General features: G+C 42.7%; 1 protein-coding gene across 2 annotated transcripts in view; it reads right to left on the minus strand.

Moving 5' to 3' along the window:
- The window catches only part of SUSD4 (sushi domain containing 4), a 55806-nt gene that overhangs the window by 19161 nt on the left and 11610 nt on the right, over positions 1–25035 (minus strand). For both annotated transcript variants that reach the window (XM_026048114.1, XM_026048113.1), the window contains exon 2: positions 2243–2455. In XM_026048114.1, the coding sequence (XP_025903899.1) occupies positions 2243–2455 (213 nt within the window). The remainder of the gene's footprint in view (positions 1–2242; positions 2456–25035) is intronic.

Here is a 25035-nt window from a genome sequence, read left to right on the forward strand (position 1 = left end):
AGGGAAGAGGGCTGAATAAAGTATGTTAAAGCCTATTTTAACAACTGCAATAGATGACACAGGTACTATTTCCAAAGAAAAGATTCTCAGAAGATATCTGTTAAAAAATATACAAGTATTATAGCTTTTCTCTAAAGCTCCAGTCCCAAGGTGGGACATACTCTTCTGTTGTCATGCTACATGTATTTTTTCTTAACTATTAGGTGAGAAAAAATGACACCTACAACAGGTGGCTACAGTAGGAGAAGAAATGAATCTCATAGACATTATATTTAAAAGCATCAGGCTGTTTCTTTTGGGGATGTCCTTGCCTCCCTTCCAAGTGGCTGAAGCAATGGGCTAGAAGAYGGCACTCTTGCTTTATCAGCTCACATGGGGTTATTTACTGTAACGAAAATGTCCTGTTATTCCTTCTGCCTGCAGAGTTAAAATGAGGTCCTCGAGTCCAGATCCTTAACATGGCATCAGAGGAAACAGTATGGCCTTGACTTTTAAGCATCTCCTTGGCAAGAGACTGATTCAGGAGACTCTCTTGGTCACTTCACCGRGGAGACTCTCTCGATCACTACACCGAGTATCAAATGAGTATTTGTCACATTGGCACTGTAGGGCACAACAGCTGAATTTGACTCCATCTCAATTTATCATCCCTTTCTGACCTCTGCGTAATCCTTGGCTAATTTTTCAGTGGACCAGGTTCCTTCATTATACTCATCCTTGAGCCTGTGGTCTTGGGTCCCAAAAAAGCTCCAAGCTTTACTGCTCTTATAGACAACAAATCATGGATCTTAACCTTTGCTCCATCAGGCAGTGTAAAACAAAGCATTTGTTTTACAAAGTGTCATTGCTCCAGGCTGCCTTTACATCCTCTAAAGCAGCTTTAATCCCAGCGTGTGCCACAAGACAGCCCAAGACGGCATCCACCACAGCCCCGTGGTCTCCCACCTGCCCATGAGGCCTGATTTTACCAAGACTTCTCCAGCCAACGTTGCAGCTAACGAAAAGACCACCCCCTTCCTACCGTCCTGCTCTAGACACTCTCAAATATTTCATGCACTGCTTTCCCGGGGARGGGGGGGACTCTTCAGGGCTGCCCCTCTCATGCCTGTGCACTGGATGGATGCTCCCCACCCCTGGCACCTGCCCTGGGCATAAGCACCAGGTTCTCCTATTTACACCCCCATCACCATGAGCAAACACTTGCAGATCTTCCACACACCCTGCAAAGTTAGTGTGGTTATGAGCCACGTGAATCTTTGACTCCTGCTTTGGAATAAAGTCCATATTTTTATTTTCATTTAAACGATGGAAAACCTCCAGACATAGAATTTATCTTGCTCCACCCCGAAAGCATTTAGAAAAATTGCTAATGACTTCAATGGAGATATGCACACTTGATTTAACTAGTGCTTTTCATGTCCCTTGTTTTTAATAGTCCTGTGGACCAAAAATAAAATGATGCAAATAATAAGATATTGTTTTAATACACTTGGTGAAATACATAGCTTGTTTGGACACATTTTGGACAAAATTTACTTTCACAATATTAAAACTAATCTTGTTTCTATCAAACCTAGAAGACTAAAATAAGGTAATATCCTAATTCCTTAAAACCAGACACACTTTCAAAAATGAAACACACTAAAAAACAAGTTGTTTTATGGCACAACACTCTGAATCATCTCAAAGTCAACTTCTGCTATGACTCTAAATGACTGCAGCCCATGCATATTTGATTCTCCTACATGAATTATGCACACGTAATAGAAGAATCGTTGTTCAAATCCCCTGGTTAGCAGGTTTAGTAGCGATGGAAATTAATGACTTTTTCCCAGTAAGATATTAGGGAAAGGAATACCAAGCAGACAGCCCTAACAAATAGTTACAAACAGGTTATTGATACCGGAGGCTGTTTTTCCTCTCTGCATCAACATGTAACCAACTAAAGGAGAAATGTTTTATCTTTTTATTCTTAAGGCTCCCTTATGGCCCTTCCAACACACACACACACACACACACACACACACACACACACACACACATCACTTCTCACAGTGTACTTAACGGATGGATAGATGGAGGGACGGGAATTACGGATGGAAAACTCAAAAATGTACCAAGTAGGATCCTGTGCAATGGGCTCCATCCAGCCTCGGGGGTTTGGGGCTGGGACACACGGCCATGGCACGTGCAGGAGCGAGCGCAACCGGCACTGACCAACTGCTCAACAAAACGGACTTACCTTCTTGTAGGCACACAGGTTTGTCGCTTGGCTTCCAGCTCAGGGAGCCATTAAAGTGTCTCACGCAGAGYTTTTTTGAGGTCCCATTGAGCCGGTACCCTTCCTGGCAGTGGAACCGGACCACGACGCTCTCAAAGAAGACGCCGGCGCTGGGCGTCTTGTAGCCGTGCTCGGGCGCTCCGGGATCGGCGCACGCGTGCAGCTCGTCGAACCCTGGGGCAGACAGGGACACGGTCAAGGCGTGTTCATTCACAGCCTCGCCTTCTCCAGCTTTTGCTAGTTAATCTCCCCCAATAACAAAAACCCAAGAGTTGCAATCAAAAAAACGTGTCCGTTTAGCACTATATCCAGCTCATTTCAGTGCATTTMCACAAATTAAAGCTTTTCTTACTGCTAAGTAACAAAGGTTGAGTGCGGCATCAAACAAGTGCTGCATATTGGAAAAGGAAATAACTCTGCCACAGGGTTGGCAGGGGGACAGTTAATACTGATGGGAGAGACACCTGGGAGAAAAACCATCACATTGTGACTCTAATGCGTTGACTTTAACAGAGCAGAGGCTGGGAGCCTCTGCTGTCTCCTGCATGATAAGTTAAAAGACTCTCCATAGCAGAGTCAGTGGGACATTTTGAAGAGGAATATCCTCATTCCCACTGAGGAATGAGAATGCAGCACCGGAGCATCTGCTCCCGCGCACTCRTGCTCCTTCACACAGGCAGGTTTATCACAAGAGCCAGCCCAGCAGCCCAGCAAACGTCCCACGTCCCCTCACGTTCCAGCACAAATCGCCCGAGACTCTCCTGTGTGCTAATGTGATGGAGAAGGAGACACACGGTCATTACACTGATGGGATTATATACTCAATACGAGGGAGAGGCTGTCCATTTCTATTGGAGATTAAAAGGAAGCTGCTTCTGTTCCAGGCACCCAAACCAATACAGCCTGCGATGATCTCAATTATTTTTTTCCATTAAACCAGAGGATAACGTGACATTGAGCTTGACAGACACACAAAGAATATTATATCCCACCTCGAAGTACACACTTTGCTTACTAACTGCCCCCAGGAAAAGAGCACAGCTTGCCTAGCGCTATGGCCCTGCCCCAGAGAAGGAAAGAGGTTGAGGTCACGTACCATTTGCAAGGCAAAAAACAAGCCCATCTGATTTCCTCAATTTTCATCAAGTTATATATGCAAAGTTGGAGATTTCTGGCCTGTCAGCACAAAATCCTACATGAAAGGCTAGAATGTTTTTCCCTTGTGTGACCTAATTCCGTGTTTCTCCTGCCACTTTGCTGGTGACCTTTCACAGGCGAAGGTTTTCATTCCCCGTGGGGATATTTCTGCAGCAAGCTATCTCTCCAGCTTCCCCTTCTCCAGCGCAGTTTGCGAGCAGGCATTTCTATGCCCCAGCTGCAATTCCCAAGAAGGAACGGGAACATRAGCATCCAAAAGAAATGATGCACCCTGCGGCTTCAGCACCCTGGTAGCCACGGAAGCCCTGTCCTGCAGTTGCTGCATAAGAGGTGACACAGGACAGCCACGCAGTGCCACCGTTCCTGGCACTGTGTCCATTTGTTTGCTCGTCAAGAGAGGAGGAGGAGGGCAAAACCCTCAGGGAAGCCGGGCAGAGCGACTGCACGTGCAGCACAGTAACTTCTCACAGTGGGTCCACAAAGGTGAAGCAAACCAAATCCTAAGCTTGCTTTTTTTTCTCCCCAGATAACAACAGGGATAAATCTCAGTCCTGCTAAAATGAATAAACAAGTGGGAGTCGCTTGCATGAATGCAATGACCGCTGCTGGAGATGATCCTGTGATCATCTCCTCCCTCCTGCTCTGCAATGATGATGAKGAKGAGGAGGAGGAGGAGGCAAGGAGGTGTGTGGCCAAGGTGCTGAGCATCTCCCAGGCTTTTCAAAGGGGCCATTACCACTTGTCCTTGACGAGACCAAGCTCAGACCCTCTGCATAATAATCCTTTCTTTATGCTCTTMTTTAGTTAAGCTTCACCCTATGCTGTAAAAAAAGGAGTAAATGCRTGCTACTGATAAAATACACAGCAGCTCAGTAGATTACATCTTTTCCTCCTGAGAGTTTTAGTTCTTTTATCAAAGCTGTGCTTTCAGCTGCAGCTACTCAAACTTGTGATACGTTATTTTTATAATGGCAGGAGCAATTTCAAAATAGACTGGGCATCTCTCGCTTTGGTCACTTCAGAAGCTGAGGAAACCATCCAAAAAAGTTTTCAGCCACAGCCACGAGATACGGTCTTTGAAAAGAACTGTAAATATATATATATATATGTAAATGGGGAACATAATATTTCACGTTACAACAGAGAGTTGTTATCTTGTCATCTTGCAGGAAAGAATGTATCAAATAAGGCAAAAATCACTTAGGAACTACGAGAGATTTCTGTGTGTTRATAACCCCTTCAGCAAGTCTTTCAGGATGAAAAAAAAAATGAAGTTTTCACTTTGTCTCCTGGAGTTTTCTTTTTGTGCTTACAAAATCATCAGCATCTATTGGGAAAAGCACTGCAGCCTGCCTGTCAAATGAAGAATCAGATTTTATCCTTTTACTTGTTAGAGATCTTATCTCTAACAGTAAAAATGTACCAAGATCAGCAGACATCACCATAATGAACACGGCATCATTAGCAGCAATTTAATGGGGTGCTACTGCATGGTTTTAAATCCCAGAAGTAAAAACGGCTCCACTACTGCTGGAACTATTTCAGAATTAAAACTACTTATTATTTAATCCAACTTGCAGGTATTTTCTATATTTTAAGGTATACACAGTGTGAGAGAGAGAGCAACAGCACACTGATGTGACTCATGGGCACACGACTGCTCCATCACCAGTAGAACATCCAACTGATACAGCGTGTATTCCCTTGTGGTATTTACCAGCTTTCCACTGCTGGACCTGCACAAGGCCATCAGAAAACAGTAGTGTTTTTAACCTGGGCAAAAAACGAGCATCTTATATAGTTTTTTTCTTTTTTGTTTTTTTTTTTTTTAATCCAAATTACTGGGTACAGTCAGCAGGAAAACATGGTTAAAACGATGGCAATTGAATCAAAAAAAAAAATAACCTAAAAAATAAGCAATGTTCTGCTTTCGGTGGAYAATGAAGCATTACAATTCATTTGAACGGAGCCTATTACTATAATTCTGCATTATATATTCCCTAACATATAATGATTCATCTGGTCTCTGATGAAAAGCCTGAAATATTGGAAGCCAGTAGTTATCTGACAAAACACCACAGGTTTCCCAATCCTGCTCAGTCTTGAATTAAGATTATAGCTCCTTGTCTTATTAGGCATATTCTTCCTCCTATCTGCAAACTCAAACGACAGACCCTTAAATCAGCTCAGAGCCTTAATAAAATATCCCTTATCAGAGTTTCAGCATGGGTAGCTCTATTAACAGACTATTGCTTTGTCAAGGAGAGTTTTATGACATCTGTAAATTGGCAACCTGTTCATTGACAAATATGCCTATTCCCCTTGCCAGTGAYGGGCTTATCTATATTTATATCCACGGAGCTGTCCCAAAGCCAGGGACAGGGACGTGCTGAGGGACAAGGCAGGGAGGGACGTGCCRAGCACTCAGCCTGCCTTGGCAGGGAAATGAACTTAGAAACCAGCACTTCCATGAGCGAGATGCCCTCTCACACCTAACCCACGAACATCCAAGGAAAGGCTCCACCTCGAACCCTGCTCCCAAGGGAAACACAGAGGAGATGCGGCAGCTTTTCCACCTGCGGAGATGATCACAATTCTTAATTCTGTATGTGAATCCTGGTTCAGTCTCCTTCCTTGTGTCCCCTCTGARAGGCCCAAGCCTGAAGAAAAACCACTTAAACCCACTGGAAAGGGAAGATGATCCAGAATACAATTAGGAGCACTCTCCTAAACACAAAAGAAACTGAAAGGATGCCTTCTTTCCTCCCTGAAAAAGAGTTATTCTAATTAGTATTGGGCACAAGTCTGCCCTTTTAATCATAAGTCCTTCTTGCAATTAATATAGTTACGTCTTCTTCCTAAACAAGCCACTTCATTTATAATGCCAGAAGCAGTTGTTGTCTCCAGCCTTTTGTAAGCTAACAAGACGGGCTGCATAATTTATTAAGCCTCRTGTGGCGTTCCCCATGCCTCCCAATACTCTGAACCCAATGTCACTTAAATAAAAGGCAAAATTCAGAAGCTAAATGTGCTTGCAGCTCCAGAGACACTGCTGAGCTCTCACCAGCTTATGTTTTTGTTTCAGAAAGCTACAAGAGCTGTCCCAAGGGTAGCTCAGGGGGTAAAATATATAATATATATATTTTCATATACATAAATGTTATATATAAATATATAAAAATACATAGTATATATTTTATATATTTTATACATAAATATTTAAGTAATATATAATATTATAATATAATATATAAAATTATAATTATATAATATATAAWCTAATATATAATAATTTTTATATGTATATATATACACACACACACACACAAATAGAAGAATCCTCATAGTCTACCCACAGCAAACATCCCAAACTGGATAGTTAGATTTTGACTAAAACTTGCATGCTGAGCCCAGTTCAAGTCACCTCGCAGGCAGAAAGGAACGGAACTTGAAATCGGAGTTTGTTCAAGTGTTTAACCAGCCCTCTGCAGATAAAAGATTACAATTTAKTTTTCATTTCAATTCATTGTACAAGTTTCATTTAACAGCAAAGCCTGTTCATGCTGCAAACTCCACCACGAGTTGCCAAAAAGCACAAAATTGTGACTTTYCTACTCTATTCCATGAAGAACAGCCTGGTGAGAAACCTGCCTCACCAACTCTACCATGGATGGAGTTAGCACAATCAGGTCAATTTCTTCATTACAGATTAGTAATTTCAAGTTTCTAACATGCAGATTTTAAATATAAAATATGCTTACAGAAACATATACTCATCAAACTCTAGGTAATTTTAGCTATTCTTAAATTGTACCTCTTTAAAATGATTCTTTTGTGCCTTTTAGCTGAATTTTGAGTATCTATGAATTCTGATTTTAGTCAAGCACACTTCTACAAAGATGATGAGGTAATTAAAAAAAAATCAATGAACATTTTCCTCCATAACAAAAACAAGAATACAGTAAAAGCACAATAAACTCTACACATGCTTCAATAAATGAACATGAACCTCATACTTTTCCCTAGTCAGCATACAGAATTTTCATAAAAACATTTGCCAGAGGAGTGGTAACCCATAAGAATCATTATAAGGAATTAAATATGCACTAACCCAAAATATAAAATACTAATACATCACACCAAATTCCTTTTGGCTGTCATGAAGGAATAGGTGAGATCATTGCTTTTATTTAACTCAACCTACCCCACTTATATTTTCTTTTTTCTATGTTTAAGGGTTTCATTAGAGTTGCAGCACTATTGATGTGGAAACCCGGCATTAGGTCACTAAAACACACACTAACAACACAGAAAGTTCCTAATAAAAAGTGTCAAATAAAACTAACTCCTTACAATATTCAAAATGTTATTGGCTTTAAGTATTTTTAAAAAAACAATATCACAGTATTGCTGTTGTGTAGAACAGCTATGTATTTTTAGCACTCTGGGAAAAATTAATTACTGTTACCAAGAATTAGTGTAAACATTCTTACTCCGGACATGCATCCCTTAGGAAATAYAGCAAAAAGAAACATCAGAAATGAATCACGAGCTAGTTACTATAGTAATATTTCTTCTAGGCCAATAGCATCAAATATTATTCATCACAGCAAATCCAAAGCAATGAAATGTCACACTATTCAGCAGAGATCCTAGTTGCTATAAGACACTGTGGCAGGAATGGACTAGTCAGAGGGATGAGCTGACGTTTGGATATTTATGCTCCAGTCAATTACAGATTCCCCCATGTAATCTTTTTCTTTTTTTAACTGCATGCAGAGGTACAGCAATCCAACGATTTTTGCTTTTCAGCTGTGTCACAGAAATTGATTTTATCCTTTCCCCGTTAGMGGGATGGTCAGGATTAATGCACGAATTTTATAATGTTGAACGGTTTAATCAAGTGCACGCTAGGGATGCCAGAGGGACAGGGGATTTCAGCACTTCAGGCAGGAGAGGCGAGAGCCATCACCTCCAGCTTCTGCGCAGAGGACCCGGCTCCCTGGTGCTCTGCAGCCTCCAGCAGCTCCTTTGCTCTACAGAGACCTTCTTTTATAGGCAGCTACCCATGAAGCTGTGACCTTTGCGCTTAGACGTGGGCTACAGCATCGCCCTGCTCTCTTGATTCGCCTTCTCCTCTGGGTTTCTGAACTGTTTGAGGAGCGTCTGGGCACCTGAAATGGGGCAGAATGGCCCATCTCGCCCCTCGCAACAGGTTGTATGAGGAATCGTTAAATGAAGGAGGAAGCACTGGCTTCGCTCGCTGCCTCCTTCAAGATCCAGCATGATACTGCAGCCAYACGGGTGAAGCTGTAGGTATTTTCCCAACGGGGACTGCCCTCTTTGCATTTGCTTCACACCACGCTGCAAAACATTCCTACCGAAATCAGGCTTTTTGATGTCATAGTCAGGACTAATTTTTTTAGGCATGGTCTTGCCTAGAACACATAAACTCAAGTTACTCCATTGTTCATGTTGCTCTTATCTCTCTCCAAGATTTTCACTGTTCACCAGGTAGGCAGGGACAAGCACACTGCACATCCCATGAGCTGCTCTGTAAAAAAACATCAAACCTCTAGCATGTCCTCAGCTTAGCCAAAAGCTCGATGATACGGCAGTTTTGTCTAAGTTACTGCATCAAAAACTCAAAAACTGGAATCCTCTAAGATAACTTTCTGCCTGTTGAACAGCAAAGGAACTACTTAGTGCATGTGATGGATGTTATATAAACTAATGAATAAAGGTACCTCCACCAGAGTTTAATACCTAAGGATTTCAGCATTCGCTTTTATTACCTTGTCAATTTATTGCCTATTACATTCCCATCCTAAGTCTTCACATCATGAATAATTCCAATAACATCCATCATAGCTATAATTTCCAAATCGTCACAAGACATTGAACCATAAAAAGAAAGGAGGTACTATCTGCTGGAAAAATAAACTCGCTGATTTTGGTCCTAATGTTAACCCAAGGAGAACTTCCAGCTTCCTTACCCTACATTCCCGTGTTTCAGTAGCCCTGTTAGCAAAGCCGAGGCTCACGTGAGTCAACCCCACATGAGAATYCACTCACTGAAGAAAAATGATGATTTGTGACTTCTCAAAGCGAGGGAAAACCAAAGCCGGTGCAAGTTTCCTCTGCACCTGCTGGGTCAGAGCTGCCTCCAGCTCAGATCTCCAGGTAAGGACAAAAAYCCATCCAGGCTTTTGCAGGCGCAGCTTTAGCGGACAGTTAGGGCTGCAACCGCRTCAGCAGGCAGACTGCTCTGTCCTGGCATGCCCTTGCACTTTGATCTATAAATACCATAGTCTCCTGATGAGCACCACTATTGGTAGGAGAGTCCCAAGACCCTCTACAATCTTGTGAATTATTGAGCTGCAAGAACCAAGTCTCTGATTGCCCAGATCCTCAAACTTCTTTTATTATTATTATTATTATTATTATTATTATTATTATTATTTTTAACCTGTGGGTGTTACAGATAACGTTTTTTGGCACTACCACACTCAGCTACGGATACAACAGTGAGGGAATGTGACAAAGCAAGCTGAGGACAGGAGGGGAGCTGCCAAACCTGGAAGCAAAGCTGCAGTGAGGCAGCACAGGTTTGGAGACCAATGAGGAGGAGGAGCTGGAGAACCTGCTCCAAGGTAAATGCCCGTGCTTTGGAAATAGGAGGACCTGGTTTTCATTTCTGCTGACTGCACTGAACACCACAGGCTCCATAATGTACCGTGCTTTGACAACAGGAAAGCTAAAATGCACCCCCCCTCAAAAAATTTAATACACTTTATATATATATATATATATATATATATATATAAAATACATATATAGGCACTGTTATTAGCTGAAAGACAGGGAGCTGGAGATTCATGTGCACAGGTAATAACTGGCAGGGAGTTGTCTGATGCTCCAAATATTTTCCTAAGAGCCAATGTGAAAATCACTGGCAGTTACATTTAAAGACCAGCAGCCTGTGTTCCTCAGAAAGCGTTTGTATCCCAAGCTACCRTGAAAATAGATTGTCACCATTGTGAAGGACTAGAGACAGAGGAAGAATAAGCTGTTGTTTAATTTTTTATGGCACTACTAATTGATTTGCTGGGAGCTAGGAAAGGTCTAGGACTAGCAAGACAGATCCTTACTCCTACGCAAGAGAYGAGAATTTTAACCACATAAACAAGCAATTTATTTAGAAGTTATTCTTCCTAATGGATACTAATTTGAGGATTTCTGCAGCCTCCCTTTTCCCCAGAGTGTTGAGTGGTTCCTTTCAGAGCAACAGCTGCAGCAAATCTAGTTAAAATAAAACGCAGGCGGCGCACAGAGCTATGCACACGCGGTGCCTCGTTCACGAGCGTGCCAGTCCCCYAGGATGTCACGGCTGTGTTTGTTCTTTTAATAAACTGCAGGCTCCAGCAATGAGAATAAAAATCCAGTGCTGAAGCGGACTCCTCATCCTCAGCTCACCCSAATCCCGTCGCATGCAGGCAGCTCATGGGCTGGCAGCTCCCTCCTTGCACCAGCCACATGCATCCAGGGCTGCCCCACTTCAGACAAGCTCTTCCTTTACCCATTTTCCATTGCTTTCCCAAAATATTTGCCTCGGCCATTTCTTTCTCTAGCGGCAGGGACTTCAGCGCTCGCTGCAGCACAGCCGCTGCGGCAGCCGCGCAGCTGCGCTTAGACAATTATCTGCCTCCTAATTATTATATCTACACTTCCCATCTACAGCCTCGTCCCCAATATGCTCAGGTAATTAAGCAGCTTATTAAGTGAGAATGGCTTTTCAGTACCTATTGTGCCTGCAGCACATCAGCACTAATCTTAACAATAAATGATTTTTCACTCTGCACGCTCCAACTCACCGTATAACGGAGACACATAAATACAGGGAATATCACATATTCCCCACTCGCAAGAGAGGCACCGAGATGCGCTGAAGCAGCTCACAAACAACCCAGCTTAATGGCACAATGGGGAGCAGAAACCAAGCTCCTGGGCAGCCAGCATCGTGGCCAGTGTGATTTACCACCTTACCGCCAAATGCGAGCCCAACCTGCTGACACCTGCTGCCTTTTCCAGCTTATGAGCCTCTTGGAATGATTTTGTTGTTGTTGTTTTTGTAATGCGATGCTGTCTTGTGGCTGACCACATCGAGAAGTTTAGACAATTTTTTTCAGGTCTTGCTGTATTAAACAAGCCTAATACCTGTATTCTGTTATGTACAAAATTTCTACATATTGTTTTGTCTCTAAAACTCAAAAATAGATAGGAAAATTCTAAACTTGGCAGTTGATAATGAGGAATGGCATTGATATGGCCCATTCACCAGTCTTCTGACCACTAAACTCTCCCCTTCCCAGTTCTGCTCTCTCTTAACCATCTCCAGTTTTACTTCTTCTCCCAAGAATATTTCTGATCCTTCCTTTGCTTCTCACCTCCATCCTCACCCAGCCTCCTGCTCCAGCACTGCCAGGTGCTGTTTCTCACAAATCTCCCCCAAACTTTTCCCTCTTTTTTCTTGCTTCCTATTCGACCTAGTAGGAGCAAAGGTCCATGGGTGCCAACTTCCTTCKCAGAGCAGCCTCCTCTCCCATCCTTGGGACCTGGAGGGCACAGACCGGTTTCCTCTTCCTCACCCTACTCCTCCTCACCTAAGGTCACTGTTTCCAAGYCTTCCCAAGCCCTAACTTTATTCTGCATTCTTTACAGGATACACTGCAAATTGCTTTGTTTTCCTACAAGCTTGAATTTACCTTTCTATGACACCTCTTCATGCTCCTCTTTCTTCTCCCACTCATGTCCACTTGCCTTTTATACCCTTCCTCAAAACCCCACTTATTTCATTTACCATTCCCTGGTGCCCCGGCTCAGCTGCTCGGCACTTTGAGAGTTGTTCTGTGCGAGGTCTTTGAGTTTCGGCTATAAAATGCAACGACAAGAGACGATCATAACATGCTTGGTGGGGTTTCATATATTTTGCCCTAGCSGTGGCCTGAAAATTTTCAGCTTTTAAGTGGAAATCACTTTTAAGCAATATTTTTGTGTTTCTTAAAAACGCCACCCTTGGAATTTCATCACTTTTGATTAATTTTCTATGAATGCCCTGCCAGCCCTAAAAAAAATGTGCTGCCACTTATCTGGTCTGCTTCACTGCAGAAAATACTTGCTCCCAGGATGAAAAGAGGCATCCCTGCTTCTGATTCCCCAATCTCAAGCCATTTCCTAGCCCACGGACAGCTCAGCAAAGTGGTATCAGTCACAGCACACCAGCCAGGACCAACCTCCCGAGCAGCCAAGCAAGGTACTAGAACCCACACGGAGATTTGGCTACGTGGTGTGAAGCACCTTAAAGTCAATCTCATATTTAATAGTGCTCTAAACATCCCTCCTTATGATCTTCGGCAATTCTAACCAAAAATGGAGTTAAATAGGTAACASGACCTTATCTCATGGAAAATAAGAGAGAAAAGAGCTGCTGCCCCATAAGCTTCACTAGCTTGAAACACTCCAGMTGTGGCAGGTAGCAGGGGATGCCGTCTCAGCTTTATCAGCTCTTCTACAGTGCTGGTAGGAATTACAGAATTCATAACCTGATATCGYTAGCAAAACGAGATCCTCCAAACTGGGATGAATTCAGCATTTACATAAATCATTTAATTGGGCAAATTTACCAATTTTATCGATTTATCAATTTACAGATTTTACTGACAGCCAAAAATTCTGGAAATAGAGCATACCCAAATGAGGGAGAAAACTGTTTTAGCTTGATTCATAACAGTAATGGAGAGTTATGGTCCTTTTGGTAACTACATTGCACAATCCATCTTCTAATCTGGGAATTAGCTTCCAAATTATTTAATCTGTCTCACTTACTGGTACAGATTTCAGCAAATCCTTGTGACCATCAGGCAGGTATGGAAACCAGGTAAGGACCTAAAAGCCTCTCTCCACTCTGGCTTTATTCATGATGTAGGTACAAGGCTCCTTCAAACTTCCACCAAAACAGTGGGGGATTTGCCAAATAAAGAGATTTTGCTGTGAATCATGATTGCTACATCTACGGGCGACTTTCAGTACCTGAGAGTGGGATGGGAATGGCAGGAAGTGAAGACCAGGGTGAGGACAACTTTCCATCCAAACCCTTCTGAGCTCAYGGCCTGGGGACGCATGGTGCGAACAGGGTTTGCAATGTGGCTTTCATGAGAAGGCGAAACTCTGGCTTTGGCAAATCAAGGAGGTGCCCCTTCTGTCTCTCTTACACTGCCAGAGCCCATTGGGAACCCCATTTAGACCAGTGCCTACATTGCCAGGCTACTAAGGCTTCTCAGGGCAGTACGTGGTAGCTGAGCTGCAGCAACAGGCTGCATGCACTCTTAGCCCTTGAGGTGAAATGCATGAGCTCCAACTTCTTTCATCAAGACTATTTGCCAGAGAGATTGCTAACCAAATCCAGCAGTTAACTGCTGAATTATTTTACACATGCTCTGGCAGGTCGGAAAAAATAAATACTGAAAAGAAACTCACAGGAACTGAGTGATGCATTTCTGAGCACACCAGACTCCATCGTTACATCAAAAAAAACTCTATGCATTACATTAAAAAGAGTCATGGGAAATGCAGTTTCCCATGTACAGCAAGATGGCATGTCTGTTCTTTCAGATAATCCAAAAAAGAAGCTGTGTTTTCCAACAGGAAATCTCATGTTCTACTCCTGTTGTATGGCCAAGAGCAGCAGTGAGCAAATGGATTAAAGCTCATGTGGTACTAAAACTTGTGCAGCCATCCCTGCAAGCAAGCTCATTTTCTCTCCTCCATATGCATGTGCATTGCTCGTCATTAGAATCATAGAATAGAATCATAGAATGCCGAAGGTTGGAAGGGACCTCAGAGGTCATCGAGTCCAACCCCCCTGCTCTCGCAGGGTCACCTAGAGCACRTGGCACAGGGCTGCATCCAAGCRGGTTTTAAAGATCTCCAAAGAAGGAGACTCCACAACCTCTCTGGGCAGCCTGTTCCAGTGCTTTGTCACCCTCACAGYGAAGAAATGCTTCCTTAAGTTCCTGTGGAACTTSCGATGCTTCAGTTTGAAGCCATTTCCTCTAGTCCTATCCCTGCCCACCACTGAAAAGAGGCYGCCCCCCTCCTCCTCACTGCCTCCCTTGAGGTATTTATACACGCTGATCAGGTCCCCCCTCAGCCTCCTCTTCTCCAGGCTGAACAGACCCAGCTCTCTCAGCCTTTGCTCATAGGGCAGATGTTCCAGGCCTCTGATCATCCTGGTAGCCCTGCGCTGGACTCCCTCCAGCAGCTCCACATCCCTCTTGTACTGGGGAACCCAGAACTGGACACAGTACTCCAGATGTGGCTCCTTTACAACAAACACATTTGTCAAATACTGTCCCTTTGGGTTTGGGCTTCCAAACTTACTGCAAACTTTTTTTTTTTTTTTTTTTTTTAAAGTCAAATTAAATTCATGTAGCCACCAGAGGGAGCCTCTGACATCTTTATAAAGAACAGAAATCTATTGAAGCTGACAGCGAAATAAATTAAAATAATTATAGCTGAGAAACTGTGTTCCAAGAAATGGCATTTTTGCCTGAGACCACTTTTTTATTTCAATGTAGAATTTTATAAAAAGATGTACTTTTTAAGGCACAGGTTTTTTGCTTCAAAATGGAAAGGATACAATGGAAAAACAAGAATCACACAGAGGTGACCAACTTTGATAACAGTTGCCTCATCTAAAAATGCAGTGACTCTTCAGTCTCAAACAAKCAGCTAGAAGCAATTTAGATTACTAAGAGATCTGGCTTTTTGCAACCAGATATTAATACCTAATTAAACTAGAGGAGTAGAATGAATATTAAAATGGTATCAATTTTTCACTATCTGGACTTGCACTTTTTAATGGATTTTGCAAAAGAGAGCCTACCCTTTATTTCCTGCATACGAACTCTGTGCACATAGTGGCTTTATATGGATCTCAGCTGCCTGGCTGAGTGGATGGATGAAAGCGCAATTCTTCAAAGAAGAGAGCAGAGCTTTCTCAGACCTCTCAACATCTTGCACAATCCTCAAATTCCTCAGATAGCTAACCTCCAAAATGTCATTAAAAATATGAAATATTAAAAGTATGCTACTGAAGAGTAGCATCTGCCCTTCATATTGCATTCCTTCCATGGCTCTTCAGAAGAAATCTGCTTTAATGCATGTATTGCTTAGAGGATGAAAACAGGAGATACTGTGTTGGTATTTGGTATCTTCAACTGTACATTTAGTGAAATATTTATCATTTGCTCTAGTCCCTGAACTACTACTGAATTACTTTTGAATAGCTTATGCTATTTTTGAGAAGACGCTTGCCATATAAAGATTTCATATGTCCTTATCCTTARGCATCATCTTTCTAACCAAGAAATTTTGCCAGAGGGTCTTTATTTTACAGTAACAAGAACTTTAATGTGCTTAGGCTAAAGCTGGGATATTTCCCTTTCTCTTCCTAGAAACAGAGGAAACTATTTCCAAACAAATACTACACTGTCTGCTGGATGATGCATGGTGTTTACCATATTATCTCAGGTTGTTTTTTGTGTATGCTATCATAATTTGACTAGCGAGTTTTATTTTACATATTTGAAGTAATTGCTCCTACTGGGATCCATGCAAGTAAAACTGATTATTTGAAGCTATCTTTCCTTCCCGCATATAAAATAAATCTGCGTCATTAACCTAGTAGTTAAGGGATAGTATTGAGGAAGATCACACATCTTCAAAGGGCTCAGACAAAAGAGCAGCCGTATGCACAATCTTAACTTCAGCATGTTGTARCCCGAGGGTTTTTGCCCTTTCAACCTCTTCTAGCACATCCTTTGCTCTTTGGGAAGGCAAATGGATCTATTCCTTTGTGTCGCTCCTGTCTGACCAAGACTTCCCCAGGCAAAAGGTGAGCTAAGGGCAGTTTCTCCTCAGCCCAGTTACTCCCTCCCTTTGGATGCAAGAGACCTCTAACTCGAAGCTCCAAATGCCCAGGATAGGACCACGTGCAGAGGACAAACCTTGAGATACTTTGGCAAGCATCTAACCTCCTCATCTGCAAACTCCGATGCACCGAACCCCACAATTTGATGTAAACTTGCTATATTTTTCTGGTGATAGTGAAGCACATCCCTAGCAAAAAACTCAGACATGTTTCTACGACAAACTGACTACACAGGAGCTCTTCAAATCAGTCATTGCATCCCACTTTAGTCGGGCTTAGCAACTATTCTTTAAAAATTGTGCTAACATTTCCTGAAATCCACAGCTATGAAGGCAGAGATGAAACAAGCACGGACATTTTCATCCAAGTGGATGTAAAGTGGATAAGGAGCCCCAGGGTGCTGGAAGGAAGGGCTCCTTACTGAGAGGCGACAGCAGCTTTGGCCACAGGCTCCGCGGCCAACTCCACCTTCCCGGCCTAGCACGGCCCCTCCTGACCGCACAGCAGCTCATCACACCCAGTACAATCACTGGTTATATAACCAGCCCCAGCACATGGCACTTGATATAAATGTTGATGTCATGGGGATCTTGAAAAACAGCATTTCTATTAACATTCTGTCTCCAGCCTTCCCAGCTGGCAGCCGGCAGACCATTTCCCAGGATGTTCCCATTCCTCCCCACAGAGCTCTGTCAGGTATCTTAATAATAATTCATAACATTTCTATTGCACCTTTTACTTTTGACTCCCATCGACATATTCAGCTGTGACTTTCACAGCAGCAGTAAYGCTGCTGTGGCTGTGATTGCCTTCAGGATGCACCACAGCAACATTTGTACAGAAGGGAAATATATTTTGTTAGATCAATTAAGATAATAATTATAAAAAAAATAGACCTTCTCTCRGGCACTCAAGACCTTCCTCATAGCTCGCTGCTTTGCCTCTACTGCAAACTGGAAAATACTCTCTTATGCTRTAATGGGCAGGAGATTCAGTGGACAGAATATAAAATCTAATGACATTTCAAGAATTAGAAGTTTGCAAAGATTTTATWTTTAGAACCAGGAGCAAAATGTAACCCAGATTAGATTTCAGAAACCCCTTTTCCCTTTATCTCTTCATTAATATATTCACCAATATCTTTCTCCTTTTTGTACATACATAGATCAGTAGGTAACTCTTTGAGTTTTATGTAAAAAATCAAGAGACTAAAAAATACAAGGCAGAAGAAAGCAGACTATAGATCAATCTAATGCAATAGCAATAAGAAGGAAAACAAGATAAATATTGTTGCTTTACAGATCTGTTCCTAGCTTTTATTTTTTACTCAGCTTCAGAAATAAGCATAACAAGCAATCACATGCCTGATACACACTAGCCCACATCCAATACACACAAACAAGGCCAAAATRCAGCAGATAAAGAAAATCTGGTAGATACAGTCTAAAGAGCACAAAATGGATTTTCCTTTTGGCATGGATAAAAAGTGCTAGAGACAGCAGCACCTCTCTGCCCTGAAGAGCTAACTTCCACAGCCAARAGCAGTTCAGCTTCCAAGATCTTATCCAAAATTGGCATTTTTTCTGACACTGCTAAAGGTCATGAGGAGAGTATGTGTGACGCAGACGCTCGAGCAACTGCAAAATCCATTTAACATTTTTTAAGCCCTCTAATACCTATTTACATGACAGCAATCTTTTGTCATTGTTAACCTAAGGTCAGTGAATCAGAAGCTTAAAATAAAACTGTTCCTCTATCCCTCTATACACATTCAAGATTTCAAAGCTATCAGTTTTTTTCTTTTTTTGTAAGCAAAGATGAGATGCTGCCAACAGAGCATCCATCTTACTTCTACACAACCAAAATATTATCTCTGCATATGCAGAATAAGGTATAGGAAGAAATATCTCAAAAGGTATACAGAAATTTATATAGAAAGGTATAYAGAAGGGTATAGAAGAAATTCTATATACCTCAAAAGGTATATAGAAATTTATCTATGAAATCTCAGCTAGTTTTCTACCTACCTTCTTTAAAGCCTTTCAGCCCATTTTCCTGTTGCATTTGCCTCCTGCACGGCGAGAGGCTCTGCCTGTGCAATGGTGGGGAATTACGGCTAGGATTGACCATGACGCCAGAGCCAAGGATAACAGCAGCACGTTCCAACAAAACAACAGTTCTGCCGACCYTTCACACCATGGTTTTAACCAAGCCTGAAGCAAGTCCTCCAGCCGAACCACCCGTTCCTGTGACAGGAGTGGCAGCCCAAGGCGGGCCGGAGCGCGCGGAGCTCAGTCGCACACGTTGCTCACGCGGAGCCCGACGCAGCAAAACGCTCCTGCGACCACAGGGCGCAGTCACCGGGCTGCGTTAAAAACGACTGCATCAATCACAGTGGCAATGCTGACAGCGAGGAGAACAGTAATAACAGGCCATTTTCATAGCACCGCCATACATGACTGCCATCTATAGCTCTTTCTAACAGGCATTCACTTATTTCACTATAGATCTTATGCTCCTTTTTGGAAGAGCCTCTAAGTTGTTTCACCTTGGTCAAGTACTGCATTGATTTTAGACTAACTTTATCAGAGATAGGAGAGAAAGGGGAGGAGAGATGGATTACTTGGTGCCAGAGGTAAGTGTTTCTCAAATTGAATTTTCCAGCTGGAATCATTCAGGCCCTTGCAAATACATAAAAAGCCTAYATGTGTGGACTCTGCATACAAATCCCATTGGATATACTGAAAAAAAAAAATCAGGTCTTAGACCTTCAGCTGCTTCTTTATCTTAGGACTACACTCAAGCTGCATGCCCATACTTGCCTCAAGTCCATATGCTTTGGACATGGCCTGTGCTTAGGCACAATCATATGCAGTTGTTCCCCCATGCCACCTCCCATGTCCTTAGACACAATGGATGGAAAGGCAGGTCTGACAAGGAGGCTGCCTCTGAAAGGTGTTCATATGTGCTATATAGAACTAACAGGATTTGGGGACATCCTGAAATTGAGCTCGCTGTTAAAAATGTGTAGTTGCAGAGCAACAGACTTGGATGTGTATGAATAAGCTGCAGACAGAGGTACACAGGACTAGGCCAGAGGAGTTTGGTGCAGTTGACAATTTGTGTTGATGACTCTAATATGAGACTTAAAGTACTCTGCTTGTATCACCCTGAATTTAAGCACTCCTCCCAGACTTTCATATAGGATCCCAAAACACAGCTAACCTTCTGGTTTGAAAACATTTCCCTAGTATGGTTTGATAAGACTCAGCAAGAACAGGAGACAAACTCCTGGTGAACAKCGAGAGGTTTTATGCCTTCTAGGAAACACAGCCTCTACCTTGCGATCCAGCATTTCAAGCACACTTTCACTCAGCTCTCAATTCCCAAATACAGCCCCAAAAAAAAGTGAATCTTTGAAAATGAAAATAGTTTAAAGATTTGGCCATGTTGTTAAGATTGCTTTGAATCCACAGCAAGTGAAAGATAATCTGTCACAGGCTGTAGTATCTGCTAGATTCTTGACTAGATATCCAGGTGGCTTCTCTATTTATAAATASTTCTTCCACCATGAAGTCACTTATGGCTTTGAGATCCCAGGCAAGACCAGCTCTATCTTGTCAGGCTGATTGCTTTTGTGATTGTGGTTGCACAGAAAGCTCTAATACCTGGTATCTTTTTAAAGATAAGGCAGATGCACATAGGGAAACTGGAGCTAAAAATGAAAAAGTTGAGTACTGCCCTTTTCTCTCCAGGTACAATTCCACTGCAAATCAGTAAGATTTTTTTTTTTTTTCCTGAAAATGAATGCAGGATTMATTATCTACAATCCACAGGGTCACTATTGCATCCCTAAGGACTATGTCTAGTACGAGGACGTACCAGGAGCTACAAGTTATCAGACTCTCCTTTCAGAAGGTTTAGAAGAAAACAATACAGAAAGGGACAGGTACTCAAAACAGAGAACTRCCCAAGTCTCCTCTAAGTTTGAAGGAAGTCTATAAAAAAAAAGTCTTAATTTTGGCAGTTTTATAACCAAAACAGTTTATCCAAAATGTTGGATAAAATACATATAGGATACCAGGAAAATTGAGGCAGGACACAGGCTCCAATAATTTCTTCAACCTACACAGACACATGCCCAAAAGATGAGGTTTTATATAYGTTACCTCTCTGCAGTACAACTATCATTTGAAAACTGCAAGGTCCTTCAACTCCTACAAGCCAGCAAGGCCAACACAGGAACCATCCACTTGAAAACTGAGCAGAAATACCACTTGGTAACAGTTACTCCAGTTATTCACTTCCTTCAGCTTCAGACAAAAAGTATCTTTAAAAAAAAAAAAGGTACCTGAAGACCTACCTTGAGATGAACCCATCCTATGGGTGCTATGACTGGGGGTCTCCAAGCCCCACAACCCATGGTGCAAGGACAACTCAGCTGCTGCTGCAAGCCCAAAACACCATGCAGTTCATGCCCCATCGCCTAAAGACCAGCATCCAGTGATTCAAGCAGKGATTCCTTGATGCAGTCAGACAGGCAGCAGAACATGGAAGAGCCAAAACAAYGGCTCGGGATTCCCAATGTATCCATGGGTGCATACGGTGCCCGAAGAAGCCACGCAGAGAGCCCTGCAGGGAGGGTGTCCATGAGGGCGCGTGGGGACGGTCACACGAGGAATCCTTTCTCTGCGCTCGCAGAAGATGCAGTCACTTAGGCTCTGGATAAGGGAGAAGTGCTCCTCCTTAACAGAAGATGGAGTAGATAAAAGATGCATGCTTAAATAAATACATGACTTGCGTGATTTAAGAAACCACTGCCTCCAGCAAGCACTTGTATATATGCTTTATGAAGCCCTGCAGAAGGAGCAGGCGGGACACAACGCTGYGTTCACCAACACAGATTGTATGACAATCCCCTCAAACCCAGGCCTGAAGCGATGCTAGCATTATTTCAGAAATGCCTAAATACCTGCAGTTCTGTATTCARCTTGACCGCTGGAGCAAGATTCATTAATGGCCTAGGAGGTAAAGCCACCAATATTGGTGTTGCAGGCAGGGTGAGCAGACCTGAGACTGTGGGGCCTTCCCGGGGACTTGGAAAAGGGATCAGGTTGTACTTCTGTCCTGCACTTCCAGTACTTACAATATATCTATTCAAGACCCTTTTAATCTCAGCTAATTCACCTCACAGCGTACACAGAATTATCTGCTGATAAATGAACCTCATGATACATAGGCATAGCAGAATATTTACTAACAAACTGTCAGCCCTATTAATTTCCTGGTCGTAATGATTCATTATGCAACTTGAGCATTTAAGTACAGTGTGTGTGTGCACAGCATGTTTCTCAGGATTCGCTTTGTCTTTTTTTTCAGTATGATGGTAAGAGAAGAATGCTCTGTTGTACAAAAACAATGATGCTGGGCACAATAAGCCACCATCAGTCTTAAAACATATACTCATTTTTCTAACTGCTATATTGCATAAATAGATATTTACAGTCTGTTTAAAAGATGGATTGTTTATACAACATCACAGTAAAGCCTTAAACTACTATACTGTTTTCATGCAAATATATACTGAATGTATTTTGAAAATATGCACCTTTGTCTAACATCCCTATTGAAAGGCAAAAAGAGAAGCATTTTTAAGCCGTGTAGCTTTTCTTCTATAGAAATCCTGACTAAGGTAACGTGTCAAATTTGGCCGTGTAACAAATCCAGAGCTGTGAGAATACTCTACAATTAATATTTTCTGCCCTTGCAGAGTAATGGGCAGGTGCCCACTCTTTTTCAAGAGAGATTCCAGCTCAGCAGCCAAAAGTCATTCTGCACTGATGGTGCTGCATGATTAAGGTTTCTGTCTTAGTTTGGGACCCAGTTTTGAAAGATGGTACCAAATGACACCTTTCTTGAGCTTTCACTAGAAATGCAGGGTCCACCACCAGTGCAAATCGAGTCCTTTCACCAAAGCTGCAGCATCCACTGCTTGTTTTTATGTTATCAACATTTGATCTGGGGATGCAAACTTAAGTTCAGCCCCAGGCAATAAACAATTATAGCAGAAACTGTGGTACACTTATAAAAGAAATGCAAACCATCAGTTGTTTAAATAAATTGCAGCCACATCACAGTCTCCAGAGAGAGACCACTCCTGAGGTGCTCGCTGAAKCAAAATGAAATAAAAATACATAGATGAGGCCACAGCAGCAGCTTCACATGGCAGCTGGATGCAAAAACTTCAGGGACAGAAGAATAATTCACTCACTTCAAAACTGACACGAGGCTTGATAAATTGGTGTAGGTGACTTGGATCTATGACACAGGTACCACTCCATAAGTGCAAAGTCAGAGAAGACCTTCAGACGGGAACAACTTTATGTTTGGAGCGAACAAGTGGTGCTCAGCTGAAGGCAGAAAGATCAACGACCAGGTACAAATCTCTCTGCATACATCTCTCTCAGATGCACACCAATTTTATATTCATCTTGGGTTTTTCACAAGGCAGCTTTTGAAACTCTTCAAAGTTCTGTGTCTGGCTGCATAACTTTGCAGTCTGTATCCCACGYGCATAAACAAGAGCTTTGTCCTGTGCAAGCCCACCTTTTCATAGAATCATAGAATGCCGAAGGTTGGAAGGGACCTCAGAGGTCATCGAGTCCAACCCCCCTGCTCTCGCAGGGTCACCTAGAGCACGTGGCACAGGGCTGCGTCCAAGCGGGTTTTAAAGATCTCCAAAGAAGGAGACTCCACAACCTCTCTGGGCAGCTCAAGCAATGCGTAAAGGAGGTGGGAGGGGGTCACATATATGTGTGTACATATGGGCATGCATCCGTATTACCATCCGTATTACCAATTTCAGTCTGTCAGTGGACAGCTCTATGTGCAAGTAATAAAAAGACAGGCTTTCCCACAACAAGAAAATCTGCTCCATCTGTAAAATCGAATCAATCATGTGCTGTCAACAGAAATTCAGCTCAGAAAGYGCTTGATTCTTATCATGTGCCATTATCTTAAAGGCTACACTGTTAACGAAAATGATACAAATGAAGCCTTTTCCCCACAGTATTGTATTCTCTATTTAAACATCTAACAGAGATACAAAACCCAAGAAGAGTAGCTGTCCAAAACCATTAGCATCCAGGTCTGGAGCTCAATGGTAAGATCAAGGGGGAGGAAGTCCTGCTGCACCCAGGCTTTCACGTGCCAGTGATACTGTCCGTTTTTTCTGCCAGCACAGGGTTTTGCATCCCACAGAGTATTGCAGCTGACAAGAGTCCTCTCCTCTGAGGAGCGCAGAGAGCAGAAGTCTTCTCGTTTTTGCTCCTCTGCYTGGCCATGGGCTCTGAGAGAGCTGGACAACATGGCACCAGAACCACTTCGGACCACAAGCAGTCACTCCAACAAAAGGCCTCCAAYGGACACTCTGCCCAAGAGATTTCCTAAAGTCTCAGATAATGTTCCTGATTTTATCACAGGCACCTTAAATTTAATGGGTTAACCCATTAATATCTACGGGACTCTGGGCCTTGAGAATATTCTGCTAATCCAGAAAATRATTCAAGAAAAGTGTCTGTCTGCTAGATCACTACTTGAGACCTTCCCAAAAAGGGCCTAGATTCTGTCATGCCTCCAGAAATGACCAATCTTGCAAACAGACATCTGCAATTGCCATAGRGAGGACATGTGTGAGCTCCGTTGCCACGTTATTTCCCAAGCCTGGATAGCTTAAAAGAAAAAAGATTTACATGCAAGCAGCATTCAACACCCACGGCCCCTGACATATTTAGCAAGAGGTACAGTGATTCAGCACACAGAAGATGGCTTAAAAATAGCATCATGTGGCTGACTTGCCTCCACCAAGCCTCTAAATCCTGATGAACCCAAAGCAGCCRCTTGCAATACCCGAAAACTATCTGTGCAATTGCAAGTGTGTGTTCCCAAGCAAAGGTCACGAGGCATCCGCTGGACATGAATGCAACAAGGACAGGAGAAGAGAAAACAAAACAAAAAGCATAACCAGACAACAGGCCACAGCAAACGTCCACGGTCGATGCTGAAGGAAGCCGCACTGCAACTCATCTGCTCGAGCTACTGATCAGGAAACATGTCATGCCCCTGCAAAGCCTGCCCTTGTGAGCCTGCCAAGGTCACTGTCACTTCGGGTTATCAGCAGCTCTAAGTGCTGCCCGGCTAAGTTAAAATTGCCTGGAGCGAGCTTTAAACTTACATACCCGGCTTTGAAAAAATGCCTGTATCTGCCTTCATCTAAGCTTGCAGTCCCCTGGCAGCGCAAGGCATGTTCCTCCCGGCGCTCCTGGTTCCCTGACCTTGCTTCCTCTCTGGCCCCGGCACGCAGCGGGACGCGGCTCCATTATGTATCACTCAGCTGACACTCACCGTCATGTGTCTTTCTTACAAAAATAATTCAAATTAGATTTCAATATGCCTAATTTTTTCCAGAGGAAAAGGATTCTGTATGTGCAGTTTCCCACTGAGATTGAAGGGAAAGAAAGAAAGAAAGAAAGAAAGAAAGAAAGAAAGAAAGAAAGAAAGAAAGAAAGAAAGAAAGAAAGAAAGAAAGAAAGAAAGAAAGAAAGAA

Source organism: Nothoprocta perdicaria, unplaced genomic scaffold, assembly GCF_003342845.1.
Source record: "Nothoprocta perdicaria isolate Ctin4 unplaced genomic scaffold, notPer1 scaffold_51, whole genome shotgun sequence".
Taxonomy (NCBI): Eukaryota; Metazoa; Chordata; class Aves; order Tinamiformes; family Tinamidae; genus Nothoprocta; species Nothoprocta perdicaria.